The following is a 13,395-nucleotide window of genomic DNA, read 5'->3' on the forward strand; positions in this document are numbered from 1 at the left end:
AATTTCTACCTTTTTTTGCATCGACTTCCAAGTTTCAAATAATATCGAGTTGCAATTTTTGTCAAAAATGTCTTTTTGTTTTGCTTTTCTGTCAAAATTTGTCAAAAAGGTCCAAGTTTTTGCCAAAACTGTCAAAAAATTATTTTTCTGTCTAAAATACTGTAAAGAGTTCTTTTTCTGTTTTTGTGAAAAAATCCAGTTTTCACAAAATTTCTGAAAGAAGTCCCACTTTTTGCCATTGTCAAATATGTTGGAAAATTTCATTTCTTGCCAAAAATGTCAAGAATCCCAATCTTTGCTAAACCTGATAAAAAGTGTCAAAAAGTTTCACTTTTTATCAAAATCGTCAAAAAGTCCTGATTTTTGTGAAAATTGCCAAGAAATTTCTATTTTTTCTGCCACAACTTCCAATTAATATCGAGTTGCAATTTTCTGTTAAAATTTATCAAAAAGGTGCCAGTTTTTGCAAAAAATCAAAAATTGTCAAAAAATTATTTTTTTTGTATAAAATACCTTAAAAAGTACTTTGCCAAAATTTTCAAAATTTCCGAATTTTTGTCAAAGTTGTTGGAAAATTCCATTTCTTGCCAAAATGTTGAAAATACCATTCTTTGCTAAAACTGTCAAAAAGCCCCACTTTTTGTCACAATGCAAAAATCGTCAAACAAAAAGTCCTGATTTTTGTGAAAATTGCTAAGAAATTTCCACTTTGTTTGCCACAATTTCCAAAAGGTATAGGTAAGTAGTTTCAATTATTGTCAAAAATATCCATGTGTTTTGCTTTTCTGTTGAACTTTAAATTTATCAAAAAGGTCCCAGTTTTTGCCAAAATTCATGTCAAAAAATCATTTTTCTACCTAAAATACTGTAAAAAGTTCTTTTTCTGTTTTCGCGAAAAAATCAAGTTTTTCACAAAAATGTCGGAAAAGACTCCCATTTTTTGGCAAAATTTTCAAAATTTCCGAATTTTTGTCAAAGTTGTTGCAAAATTCAATTTCTTCTTGCCAAAAATGTCGAAAATCCCATTCTTTGCTAAAACTGTCAAAAAGTCCCACTTTTTGTCATAATTGCCAAAATCGTCAAAAAAGTAGTCCTGATTTTTGTGAAATTGCTGAGAAATTTCCACTTTTTTGCATCGACTTCCAAAAAATATAGAGTTGAAATTTTTGTCAAAAATCAAAAATGTCCTTGTGTTTTGCTTTTCTATTGAAATTCGTCAATTAGGTCCCAGTTTTTACCATAATGTCAAAAAATTATTTTTTCTGTCTAAAATAATTATGTCGTAGAAAGTCCTTTTTCTTTTTTCGTGAAAAATTCTAGGCTAGGTCTTCACCTCAATTTCTGAAAAAGGTCTCATTTTCTGTGGGAAAATTCCATCTCTTGCCAAAAATGCCACTCTTTACCAAAACTGACCAAAAGTCCCTTTTTTTCAAAATTGCCAAATCGTTATAGGTAATTTTTGTAAGAATTGTCAAAAAGTCATCATTTTTGTCAAAAACGATACGATTTTTAATTTTTTGAAGAGACAAAAATTATTTTACATAAAAAATATTACGAAAAAGGAATTTTTAACAATAACAGCTTTATTGACCTTTACATGACCGTAGTTACAAACATAATGTGATAATGAAGAAAACTTCATACGAGTTCATCGATCCAAATTGATCGATAAAAATAAACAAATATTTTGAGGTTCTTGACAAAAAAAAAAAACAGTTTTTTTTTTCAAAATTGTCAAAAAATCCCACCTAATGTCGAAATTACCAAAAAGTTGTCAAAATTCTAAAAATTCTCAATATTTGTCAAATATATTCTGCAAAAAAGTCCCACTTTTTGTCAAATTTGACAAAAGTATTAATTTTTGTCAAAAAAAAGGACCTGTTTTCTTCAAAATTCTCGAATAAAAAGTGTCCGACCTATTCTAGCCAAAATTGACGGGCCTAATGGAAAAAGGGCCTCAACGTCCGGAAGCCCTTTTCCCACACTTTGGTGATTTGAACTCCTCGAAGTATTGACTACCTTGGGTGTGATTTTCAGTTCATGATCTTGCTCCTAAAGCACGCTACATGACGTTTTATTCATACCTCTCTACCTGTTAGTATTTTCCATCAAAAGTAAAACTTTTTTCCAATGAGGCCCTTCTTCCCTCAGGCCAGTCAATTGCCCGTTTCACTTTTTTTCAATCCTCGTTCAATCTTTTGTAATTTTTCATTCAGTACGTGACCTACCTTTTTTCATTTTTCTGGACGAAAGGAATTTTGAGCCTGTCGAAGAAGTTGCCTACTTTCAACTTTCCAGGCATAAAAATTATTCAAAACGTGGAGTTTTTAAACGAATTATGATTTTCAAGTTTGATTGAGAAGTACAATTTTCAATGTAGAATTATTGATAATTGGACAATTGGGCTCATATATACATAACGTACTGAAAAATTTTCAAAATCTGTCCAAATGGGTCTAAGAAACGTGTTATTGAAGTTTCAGAAAAGGGGGGTTCCCCAGGGGGTGTGGATCAGAAACTTTCCACGCGGAAGTTTAGGTAGGTAGGTAGGTAGGTAGGTAGGTAGGTACCTACTTTGCGGTGACGCTGAAAAAACTTAAAACCTGAGAAAAAGCAAAATAGGTAATGAAACAAGCTCCTCCGGTATAACCGCTCTTTCCTCTTTCTACTCCAGTCATTTCATCGTAGTCATAGAATGAGAGCAAAGCAGCAAACGGGGGACGAATTTCTAAAAATAAAATAAGTTCCCGTACACTCTTTGCAATTTATCTACGTACCTATCGCAGTGTTCGCTACGCAATCGGTGATCGTCTTGTCGGTGAATATTAAAGAAACTAGAATTTAAAAATGTCTTCGAACGATTCATACACCGAATTATGTAGCAGCGTAACTTTGCAATCGAATAAAGAAGGATTTTTTCGACAGTTTGCTGACAGAGTCTCAAATGCCGTCAACGAAGAATGGCTGGATAAATTCATGCAGTTACCCAACGAGAACAAAATATTAAAATGTTGGACCGATAAAAAGGTACGATATAAAAATAAATACCTACATCGTTTTGAAAATTCAACGAACATCTTTATACAAATCGCTAATATCGATACCTATACCGGTCTATCTCAAGGTTCGGAATGAGATGCTTCAAACCCTTGAAAATATTCAAGAAGTATATCGAGGAAAATCAGCTCGCCTGGCAATGCAACGACGTCAAGAAGCTGAGCATTTTTTCAAAAGAGGAAATCTGGAGAAGGCTCTTTTATTGTATACTCAAAGTGTGATCAGAGCACCTGCGGCAAGTACGAGTAGATTTTCTTAATAGCTGTAATTTGAATTTTCTTTCACGAACTAATGGTTTTTAAACTTTTATACTCGTAGAAGATGGTGACACGAATTACGATGATGGAATTACTTTGGCGTTGGCTCTTTGGAACAGATCAGAGGTCCTATTCGATATGAAAAAATACCATTTGTGCTTGGATGATGTTAAATTAGCGATGCAAGAGAAATTACCCAAGAATTTGAAGTATACCTACCTAAAGTTGACTTTTAGAATACGATCTCGAGTACCTAATTCATATTGAATTATTCTATACTTTAGACTAAATGCATTTTGGCGAATGGCGGAATGTTACATAAATGTACGCCAGTTCAACGAAGCTCGTATTTCACTGAAAATTGCATTAAAACTAGCCAATAACGATTGGCTCGATAAAATAAATAATAAAATCGAAGAGTTGGAAACGTTGAAAAATGAATCAATTACCGAATTGTGTGAAAATACTCCAGGTAGGTTAGTTAGATTCATCAGCATGTGAAATTATATTCTACTCTTTTTCGCTTAAACTCGAATCCTTTTTACAGTACAATGGCAAGAATTATCCAACGGATCACATCCTGTTTTCGAACAAGCTTCTCAGAAACTTCACCTCGCTCAGAATAAAATCGCTGGAAAACATTTTATAGCCGGAGAACAAATACTTACAGGTGAAACTTTACTGACAGAAGATCCTTACGTTTCGTGTCTTTCGCCAGAAAAATATGGCTCGCATTGCCATCATTGTTTTCAAAGGTAACAGCCTTATCACACACTAAACATGTACTGGAATATCCAAAATTACCTCACAAGTTTAATCCTTAAAGACTAGAATCCGGTGTTCCATGTTCTGATTGTTGTGCAGTTGCATTTTGTAGCCTGAAATGTAGGCTAGCAGCTTTAAACTCGTATCACAAATACGAATGCCATTATTTAGATCTTTTAATAGGATCTGGTATGAGTGTGTTGAGCTTTGCAGCTTTGAGAATCGTTACTCAGCAGAATGTGAAATATTTTATCGACGCGTTGGATCCAAAAAATACTCAGCATCATTACAATCAAGTAAAAATATCACTTACCTACATCGAGTATTATCAACGTTTATTATTTTGATTTTTTTTTAAAATAATAATATTACAGGTGCAAAGTTTAACTATTCACGACGATAAACGATCAGGAAACGATTTCCTACATCGAACGTTAATGGCAATATTCTTACTAGCTGTGTTGAAAAAGAGTAAATATTTCTTGCATCCGATCAAAGGTAAGTGTAACTCATGAACATTTTTAGTAGGTACTTTGTTCATATTATACCACAGTAACCTTTCGAAAAACTAATCCTTCTACGGTTGTTTTACGCAGTCGATACTCTGAATCCTCAAGAATTGATGATCGGTCGAGTTTTATTACGAAATTTGGAAGTGCTTCAGTTCAACGCTCATGAAATATTTGAACCAGTTGAATTTAAAAATTCCAATAAACCAGTGAAAGCTTTAAATATTGGAATCGGTTTGTACAAGACAGGTTCTTATTTCAATCACGATTGTTATCCTGCTGTTTCGAGGTACATATTGCAGTCGATGAAAATATTTATTCGGTTTATGTAATGCATTATTATTCTCTTCATATTAGTATTAATTTTTTTTAATTAATAGATTTTTCGTTGGAACAAAATTATTCATAAAATCCTGTCGACCAATCGATAAAAACGAACTGGTAGGTGATAATTATGGAGTCATATTCACCAAACACGATCTCACCGAAAGACAGCAAAAATTAAAATCGAGATATTGGTTTAAATGCGAATGCTGCGCTTGTCTACAAAATTGGCCCAAACACGATTCGAAAAGTGATACTTTATTCAAACTAAGGTACGTATAAGTATTAATATCGATCTATTTACATTTCTAGATCAATATTTATTCGAAGATGTTAGTTTTATAATCAACCAACCGATGATGAGTAATGAAACCTATTTGATTTAGATGCGAAAAGTGTAAAAGTTCGGTTACGTGTGAAAAAAGTGAGTTGAATCCGATCTGCAAAAATTGTTTCCAATCCTGTGATCAAATTTTAAACGAAAGTAAGGTTCTAATAGAAGAATTTGATTCGAGAAAAGAGGAAGCGAAGAAATTAAATGAACAAAACGTATCAGTCTTGTGCAAGTTGCAAGATTCTCTCGCCAACTACTTGTATCCTCCGAACCGAACTTTCGACGAAATTCAAGAAAAATTATTAAATCTTTGGATGCAGTACGGAAATGTATTTGGTTTCATTCAGAAATAAAGATTGGTTTACGAATTACGAGTAAGATCAAGTTTGATTTATTTTTCAAATAATAATATCAGAGGAAATAATTTCATATCATTTAATTTTACTGCTCATTTCATAATTTTTATATCAGATTTCGAAAATTTAGTACTTGAACAAAACCAAAATTCGTTCATTTGATGAATTCCTTCAAGTCGAACAAATCCCCTATTATTGAAACCAACGAATCATTCTTGGAAATAATTTCAAAACGAATAACATTCGCGAACATTTTATTTTACACGAGCGATAAAAATTATACGAAATAATGTGGTTTTCTAATATACATACGAAATGACTAAAATATGTATTACAGCATTCGATCACCATAATGATTAAATATCTTTACTAAGAATAAATTACAATTCGCAGTTTTACTCATTAAAAATGCATCACGAATCACGATTTAAACACAAAATACCTATATGTTGCATATATTTCGAATAACAAAACAATTCCATTCAGATGTACCTACGTAAATGAAAATAAAAATACGATCACCAAACTGCGTGTAAAAATCGCTCTTCTTCAAAAACCATCATCACAAATCTCGAATTGGCATTTTCCTCGCGCATTTTCTTCGATTAAAATTTCCTAATAAAACGACGGGTTCGCAGAACCGAATTGCGGATTAATGCGCTCGCACACGTCTTAATTCACTACTACGATAACCATTCGACATTTTAATAGATTACTTTAAAAAATGGTATATTTAAAAAAAAATATCACGAAATGAAGAATACGAATATTTTATCAAGACACACTCGGATATTAGTTACCAATAAATAATTCGGTGCGTTAATACTACTGACGACTCGGATGATTCCTCAACACTATGCTATGACGTAGATATCTCCGAGTTTTTAAAGTCGTAACCTAGTACGATACGACTTAGGCCCGTAACACACTACTGCGATGCGATGCGATGCAACATTTTCAAACGTCCCATCGCAATGTTAGTTGCATTGAAGTATATGGCGGACAACACACTATGAGATGCGATGCGATGGGACGTTTTTCAGAAGGCTAAATCCTTGCAACGCGTAGCAAGGTTTGTAGTTGATGTACAAAAGTCTGAGACGTCGCATGCGATGCTTTCCTGTGATTGGTTGATTTTACCTCCACGAATTGTGATAATCTGATAAGAGAGATGCACTTGTAATTTTAGCAGTACATGAACGAAAAAATTATTATTGTGATTTATTTTCTATTCTTTTTTGAAAAGATTTCTTCATCACATAAGTATTATTGAAAAATAATAGCAACACTTGAGAATATTAAGCACACAGACGAATGATTGAAGTGCAAGTGAGTTGGCCAAGATCACAAAATTTGACTTCCAAATTACTTCCTACAATGGAAATACAGTTCTCACTATTATTCTTTAGTGACAAACCACAAATTTATGATTCTTCTACGTTATTTACAAGATCAAAATTGTTAATCTAATTCTGGTGATGGGTACATGATAACGTTGAAAACATGCACACCACGGAGATATATTATGTAGTGTGTTGTCTTATGTTGAAATGCGATGCGATGCTACGTTTTTGAAAGCATCGCATCGCATTGCATCGCAGTAGTGTGTTACAGGCCTTAGTATCTCAAATGAGGTTTGTTTTTCAAAATATGCCTGTAACAGAGTAATTTAAACGTTTAATACTTCGCGAAACTCGTTGCAGGAGAATCAGTATATAAGATGTAAATGCAATGATCGCTTACTTGTCTAATTTCTCCCAAAATGTCATCAGTGCAGCTCGATCGAGATGTCTTTTCGAACGCGATAATTCGATAACGTGCACAGCCCATTTGCCCACATTCACGTCTAATTTCATTTCGTCGTATTTTAAATGAAAAGCGCAAACTGTAATCGTTAAATACACCATGAGCATCTTCGAAACGATCGGGCGATCTATTTTACCCCAAAGTTTAGATTACCTTTGGTAAATATCTCGACGGGATTTCCATCCCAAGGCCATCCTTTGAACTGCCACGCTGGTCCGGCCACGAATACCGCCACTACTCGTTCCCATTCGGCGTTATTCAATTTCTGAGGACATTCTACTACTCGATAAGGTACGGTGACCGAAGCTTCTTTACGTCTTTGTAATAGAATTTCCGATTCTTTTTTAGCGCCCGCGCTTCTTTTTTCTTCCGTTGTGACGTATCTGAAAATGACGAAATTAATAAAGTAGAACACGACGATGAAAGAAATATGATACCAAAAGCGAAACGTTATATTACTTTAAATCTTGCAATATATCTCGAGCGTTGAACGTGGTAATTAGCGATGATGCAGCAGCTGGTATAATAATAATAGGAGTTCGAGAAATACGTTTCTGATTTTGCGTTGTAACTGACATTCGACCCTGCAACAGGAAATCACAATCGTGTGATATTATTCGTAATACCATAAATGAGCGAAAAATAATTCGAAATGATTTACAGGTGATGCGAGAGGAGCCTGAGGTGTTGGCATCGGTTGAACAGCGGCCACTGGTTTTTTTGGTTGGTTTCCTTCAGTCACTGATTTTAAAGTCATACCGTGATACGAACCCATGGTATTGATCCTAAAGCCTTCGGTATCTGTAGGGGAAAAAAACGACACGTTGTCAAACCAGTGTCCTCATTTCGAACATAAATACACGTTCACTTACTGTTTTTATCTTTAGCAAATCTTTCTTGATCGTAACGATTGTAATTAGGTCCAGATCCAGACGGTTTAGCGTGCGTGATTGGCGTAGCATTTACAACAGGATTCTTCAATTTACCCTCTTCTCGAGCTTTTATCGAACTCAAAATAGCGAAAATATTTTTACCAAATACCTAAACAAATCATCAAACCGAAATATGTAGTAACAAGTAGAAAAATACACGCACGAGTATGAGTAATGCGTATCGTACGAATACCTTTCCGGTACTTTGCAGAATAGTAGTTCTAGTCCTCCATTGTCTCTCTCTTTTGATAATTTCTTTAGTAATATCGACGTCGAAATCAAGCATCTGTTTAAGCTCGGGAGCTCCAACCGCATAATCATCGTGCCCTTTAATAGTGGTTCTCTTTTTGGCCAATCGTTTAGCTTTAATAGCAGCGATCTTCTCAACAGACATAGCTTCCGATAAAGATCTACAAACGAGATAGAATTAAACTTTCGTAATACATAAAATTTTCATCATTGTTGACACGTCAACTAACTTGATATTATCGATATTGACAGCAGATTCTTTCGGAGCATCTAATCTGGCAGCAAGTTGCTCTTTGACCCTTTGCACTTCGAGAGTATCCTCGATACGAGGTTTCTTAGCGACCACTTCTTGCGAATCATCAGTACCGGAACGTTTGACTTGGGTTGGTATTTCCAAAGGAGCACTTTTATCGATATTAGGACACGTTGCAGTTTCGCCATTTAGATAAGCAAGCAAATCACGACGATCGGGACGATGTACTACGGGTATATTTTCGGTCTAGAATACGAAAGAATCGTTAGTGAAATATCGAGATGTTGATAACATTTTTCACGATTGATATACTTACAGCTGCTTGTCGAACGTATACAGGATGTGATAATGATATATTTTTCAGGAAAAATAGCAGACATTCTAACGTGTAGTATTCCTTCGGACTTCCATCCTTGCCAGAACTACGAAAAAAAAACACCGAATCAACATCGAGTTTCTAAGTGAAACCAAGGTTTAGCTAATAATCTGGAGATACTTACCCATACATAAGGAAGTTGGTTTGTACATTTTTCGACCATGAAAACTCTCCGAATACGATTTGTCCATTTTTCTCCACGATTTCTTTCTTATTGACGTTGTACTGACGGAGAAGGCTCAACGGATCAGCCATCGTGACCGTTTAGAATCACCGATACAAATTACGGCAATTGGGAAATCACATTCGCCACTGACTCAATGAATACATACTAATAAAAAATTAATTTGACACTGTTAAATAATAATCATGCATGTATCGAAAAAACCGAAAAAATAATCAGAGACGAATGCACCACAAATCACCAACAAAAACAGAAAACTGAGCAAAATCAGTTTTTTGATTTTCTAAAAATTTTGCGTGCCTGGTCATTCGGTTTTTTGTAGTTCAAATCATTCCGCTAGAGAGCGTACTCAAATAGACCAGGTTGCGTTTGTAATGCGCTAGAGAGCGCTAATGATTTTTCGCTTTTTTAATTTTTTTTTCTTCATTTCCGACCGTACCCCGCTTTGAATGGGTGCTTGGTGGGATGGTGGGAGTGAGAAGAGCCGAAGAGGAATGAGGAACACTGTCCGGTGGCGCCCATTCGGATCAAAGGGGCGCCGCTTCAAGCCCCGCGCCTGCCACTGGTTTGATTTCAATGGTTTGGGTAAAAAAAAAAACTGTAACAGGTGTACCTACTGCTAGTCCTTATCATTTTATTTATGTGTGTTAAAATCCATAAGAAATATCAAGGTATTAGTTCATCAATATTTCAGTCAAGTTCAACTAGTTCAAGTAATTTACTAATCCATCAACTCGTAAATTCATAGGAAAACATGGATATTCCTGCGAAACATATTTTACAAAGTAAATTTTCGAATTCTGTGCTAAGAGAATGGCAATGCAGTAATACGGAAATTGGTGCTCATAATTTGATGTACCCTTTATTTATCGCGTAAGTTTCAGTTTCATTCTTGATCAAATTATGCATCGTGATGTAATACCTTATTTAATTTTTCCATTTTTAGGGAAGCAGATGACGCGAAAGAATGTGTTGCGAGTTTACCTAATGTTCATCGAATTGGTATCAATTTATTGAGAGAGTACCTCGAACCGACTATCAAAAATGGACTAAAATCTGTGTTATTATTTGGCGTATTGAATAAGTTACCTAAAGTAAGCATAGTATGGAAAACCTTGATACAGAATCATAGCATGAGGCTTCATTATTGCTAGAATTTAGGTTCATTGCCTTGGTATTTAAAATTAAATGCATAACTCTGAATGTGGTAATGCGGTATTGTTAGTATATACCTAAAATAATTTGTATGGGGTGTACATGTTTTAAAATTGATGTCATTTATCATGTTATTCATTACTTTTTTTTGTTTTTGGACAGAATTATCCTCATAAGTACTGCTTGCATGCCTTTGGTATTGGTTCCCATAAAATTAATATACTTTACTAATCCGGATTGCAGGTAATCGCATTTAGTAATTTTCATTTTCCGTTATTGAGTGCAAATTTGCCAATTGTGTCGTGCTTAACTTCATTAATTCGATCAAAACTAATATACGCTGCTTTGTCTTGCTGTATCGTCTAAGACTGCAATTTTAGTATTCTAATCAACGTTTCTTTACAGGATGATCACGCTACTCATGCGGATTCTGCTCAAAATCCTGTGATAAAAGCCATTCCCTTGTTGAAGAAATGGTACCCTGAATTGACCATCGCATGTGATGTATGATGTATCTTTAGATATAGTGATATTGTTACGTAACTATTTCGATACTCATTTCGAAATAACGTTTAGGTGTGTTTATGTCCGTATATTTCTCACGGACACTGTGGTATTATAGGGCATGACAAGCATATAGATAATTCTTCGAGTTGTATACGTATAGCTGAAGTGGCATGCTCCTACGCACGAGCTGGTAACATCATTTATTTTGCTCGAAGAACTTGGTGTTTTTCCTGTTGATATTACATGTTTTATATTGTTCAAGGAGCCGATATTGTTGCCCCGTCCGATATGATGGATGGCAGAATCGGAGCTATAAAATCGAAGCTTCGAGAGGCCAATCTGATTTCTCGTGTTAGCGTACTTTCGTACAGTGCTAAATTTCAATCTTGTATGTATGGTCCGTTCAGAGATGTAGCCAATTCAGCGCCTTCGTTTGGAGATCGAAGATGTTACCAGCTTCCTCCGGGAAGTAAAGGATTAGCATTTTTGGCAGCGGTGCGTATTTCAATACGGTCTCAAACTTACGCTTACTATGGAAATATTTTGTGTATCTGATTCAAGCATGGTTTTAGAAACGTGATGTAGAAGAGGGTTGCGATATGTTGATGGTTAAACCAGGCCTTTTCTATTTGGATATTGTAAAACAGACCAAGGATGCGTTTCCAGAATACCCGTTGTTTGCGTATCAGGTGATTTTTTTTAAAACTTTGATTTCATTTATGGCTTTTATCGAAATATGTACAATGAAATAAATTTCCTCAAGGTATCTGGAGAATATGCTATGCTTTTCCATGCAGCTGCCAATAATGTTTTTGATTTGAAAGTTGCAGTGAAGGAATCTCTTCTTGCTTATAGAAGAGCAGGTTGTTATCAGTTTTTCGTTTTAATTTTATCGATCAACTTTGTAAATTGCAATTAACGAATTGTTTCATTTTAGGAGTTGATTGTATCATTACGTATTTCACTCCTATGATACTGAACGACTTAGCCAAAGCCGCCAAAGGAACTAATATAGATGACGAATTATTGTAATTTTAAATCTTTTTGAAAGTTATTAAAGGTTATTTTGATAATTGTACTGTGTTTTTCTTACCTATCGAGTTATCCGAGTCGAACAAAATCATACGTCGTTTTACAAAAGAATATATATATATTTCGATTAAAAATTAACAAAACTTATGGTTCAAAAAACATCAAGATTTTGGTATTTAAAAAAAAAAACAAGAGAGGCAAAAGAATAGAATATGATTGATGGATTACGAAGACAAAACTTCATCATCGGACTCCGGTTCATCGCTGACTACTTCATCATAGTAATCAATATCGTCACTACGTTTGTGATTTCGACGACGTACGCCAAACAAATCGTCGTTAATATCTTCGTCGAAATCATCACTGGAGAGGGAATCGTCGGATAATCGCGATTGTTTTATTCTACGAGAAAGCGCCTCAAACTCGTCGTCTTCGTCACTATTTAATTCGTAATCTTCATCGGGATAATCATTGCGCCAGTTGTTTTCATCGTTCGAGTCGTCATCATCGTCCACGCCATTATTTTCTTCTTCCGATGAATTTGCATTTTCCGCCCAAGTACAACCGTTGATCTCATGAACGTCGCAATCCTCGATAGCTTGCGAATCATCGATAACAACGCCACTCTTGGAGTAATAAATATCGTAAACGTAATCTTGTTCAGTACTGGAAGAACTTTCATCATCGTTGGTAACGTCTATAATTGTTACAGATTTTTCTGGTTCGTCTTCTATTTTTCGTATACAGTTTAATACCTGGAGTCGGTTATGTTTTGAACGTTGCAAATGCTCGGATCTCAACTGATTAGTGATTTTTTCCAAATTGAACTTTTTTACTTGCGAATCTCGTATGTCATTTACTTTGGTGGCGATGATACCGTCGATGTCGTCTTTTTGACTGGTAGTTCCAGTTAACTCGAAAATTGACGCGTCTTGTTGGACATTCTCGATTTTCTTCTTTTTACTGGCTAAAACTAGGATTTCTTTGGGGTCCTCGGTGATGGTACGTTTGAGTCGCAGAAATGACATTTTTGATACTCGTAAAGACTATTAAAGCATCGATAAAATTACGATATTTGTCATTAATTGAGAGCGAGGGTACTACAGTAACAAAATATTCGATAAAGGGAAACACTACACAAGCAAATAATTTTGATTTTTTGATAAATTCGACAGACTCGGTTGAAATATTTTGAAAAAAGTTCAAACTTCAAAAAATTCAAAAATTTCAAATCAAATTATCAAATCGAAATTTTTTCCGCATTTGATTTTGTAATTGGCTTTCGGACCGTGCGAATGC

The 13,395-nt window shown here is 34.8% G+C and overlaps 4 protein-coding genes across 4 annotated transcripts; 2 read left to right on the plus strand and 2 right to left on the minus strand.

Annotated features, from left to right (window-relative positions):
- The first annotated feature begins 2,765 nt into the window (after positions 1 to 2,765).
- LOC135850109 (SET and MYND domain-containing protein 4-like) lies at positions 2,766 to 5,624 on the plus strand. The gene is made up of 10 exons (XM_065370840.1): positions 2,766 to 3,027; positions 3,125 to 3,296; positions 3,376 to 3,523; positions 3,599 to 3,786; positions 3,862 to 4,069; positions 4,141 to 4,375; positions 4,454 to 4,577; positions 4,676 to 4,877; positions 4,969 to 5,184; positions 5,299 to 5,624. Exons 1-10 carry the CDS (start codon positions 2,848 to 2,850, stop codon positions 5,597 to 5,599), a joined length of 1,974 nt encoding a protein of 657 aa, XP_065226912.1. The 5' UTR covers positions 2,766 to 2,847; the 3' UTR covers positions 5,600 to 5,624.
- A 215-nt stretch (positions 5,625 to 5,839) lies between these two features.
- On the minus strand, positions 5,840 to 9,660 carry hyx (cell division cycle 73 hyrax). The gene is made up of 11 exons (XM_065370841.1): positions 9,343 to 9,660; positions 9,159 to 9,264; positions 8,820 to 9,088; positions 8,534 to 8,750; positions 8,281 to 8,449; positions 8,070 to 8,209; positions 7,868 to 7,992; positions 7,562 to 7,791; positions 7,346 to 7,487; positions 7,219 to 7,256; positions 5,840 to 6,513 (listed from the first exon to the last, which is right to left on the minus strand). Exons 1-10 carry the CDS (start codon positions 9,471 to 9,473, stop codon positions 7,220 to 7,222), a joined length of 1,566 nt encoding a protein of 521 aa, XP_065226913.1. The 5' UTR covers positions 9,474 to 9,660; the 3' UTR covers positions 5,840 to 6,513; position 7,219.
- A 273-nt stretch (positions 9,661 to 9,933) lies between these two features.
- Positions 9,934 to 12,137, plus strand: Pbgs (Porphobilinogen synthase). Its single transcript, XM_065370842.1, has 9 exons — positions 9,934 to 10,073; positions 10,151 to 10,275; positions 10,349 to 10,496; positions 10,963 to 11,061; positions 11,134 to 11,254; positions 11,327 to 11,559; positions 11,637 to 11,753; positions 11,828 to 11,927; positions 12,002 to 12,137. Exons 2-9 carry the CDS (start codon positions 10,157 to 10,159, stop codon positions 12,094 to 12,096), a joined length of 1,032 nt encoding a protein of 343 aa, XP_065226914.1. The 5' UTR covers positions 9,934 to 10,073; positions 10,151 to 10,156; the 3' UTR covers positions 12,097 to 12,137.
- Positions 12,138 to 12,194: 57 nt separating this feature from the next.
- Positions 12,195 to 13,341, minus strand: fs(2)ltoPP43 (female sterile (2) ltoPP43). Its single transcript, XM_065370843.1, has one exon. It carries the CDS (start codon positions 13,122 to 13,124, stop codon positions 12,321 to 12,323), a length of 804 nt encoding a protein of 267 aa, XP_065226915.1. The 5' UTR covers positions 13,125 to 13,341; the 3' UTR covers positions 12,195 to 12,320.
- Positions 13,342 to 13,395: the final 54 nt, after the last annotated feature.

This window comes from Planococcus citri, chromosome 1, assembly GCF_950023065.1.
Source record: "Planococcus citri chromosome 1, ihPlaCitr1.1, whole genome shotgun sequence".
NCBI lineage: Eukaryota > Metazoa > Arthropoda > Insecta > Hemiptera > Pseudococcidae > Planococcus > Planococcus citri.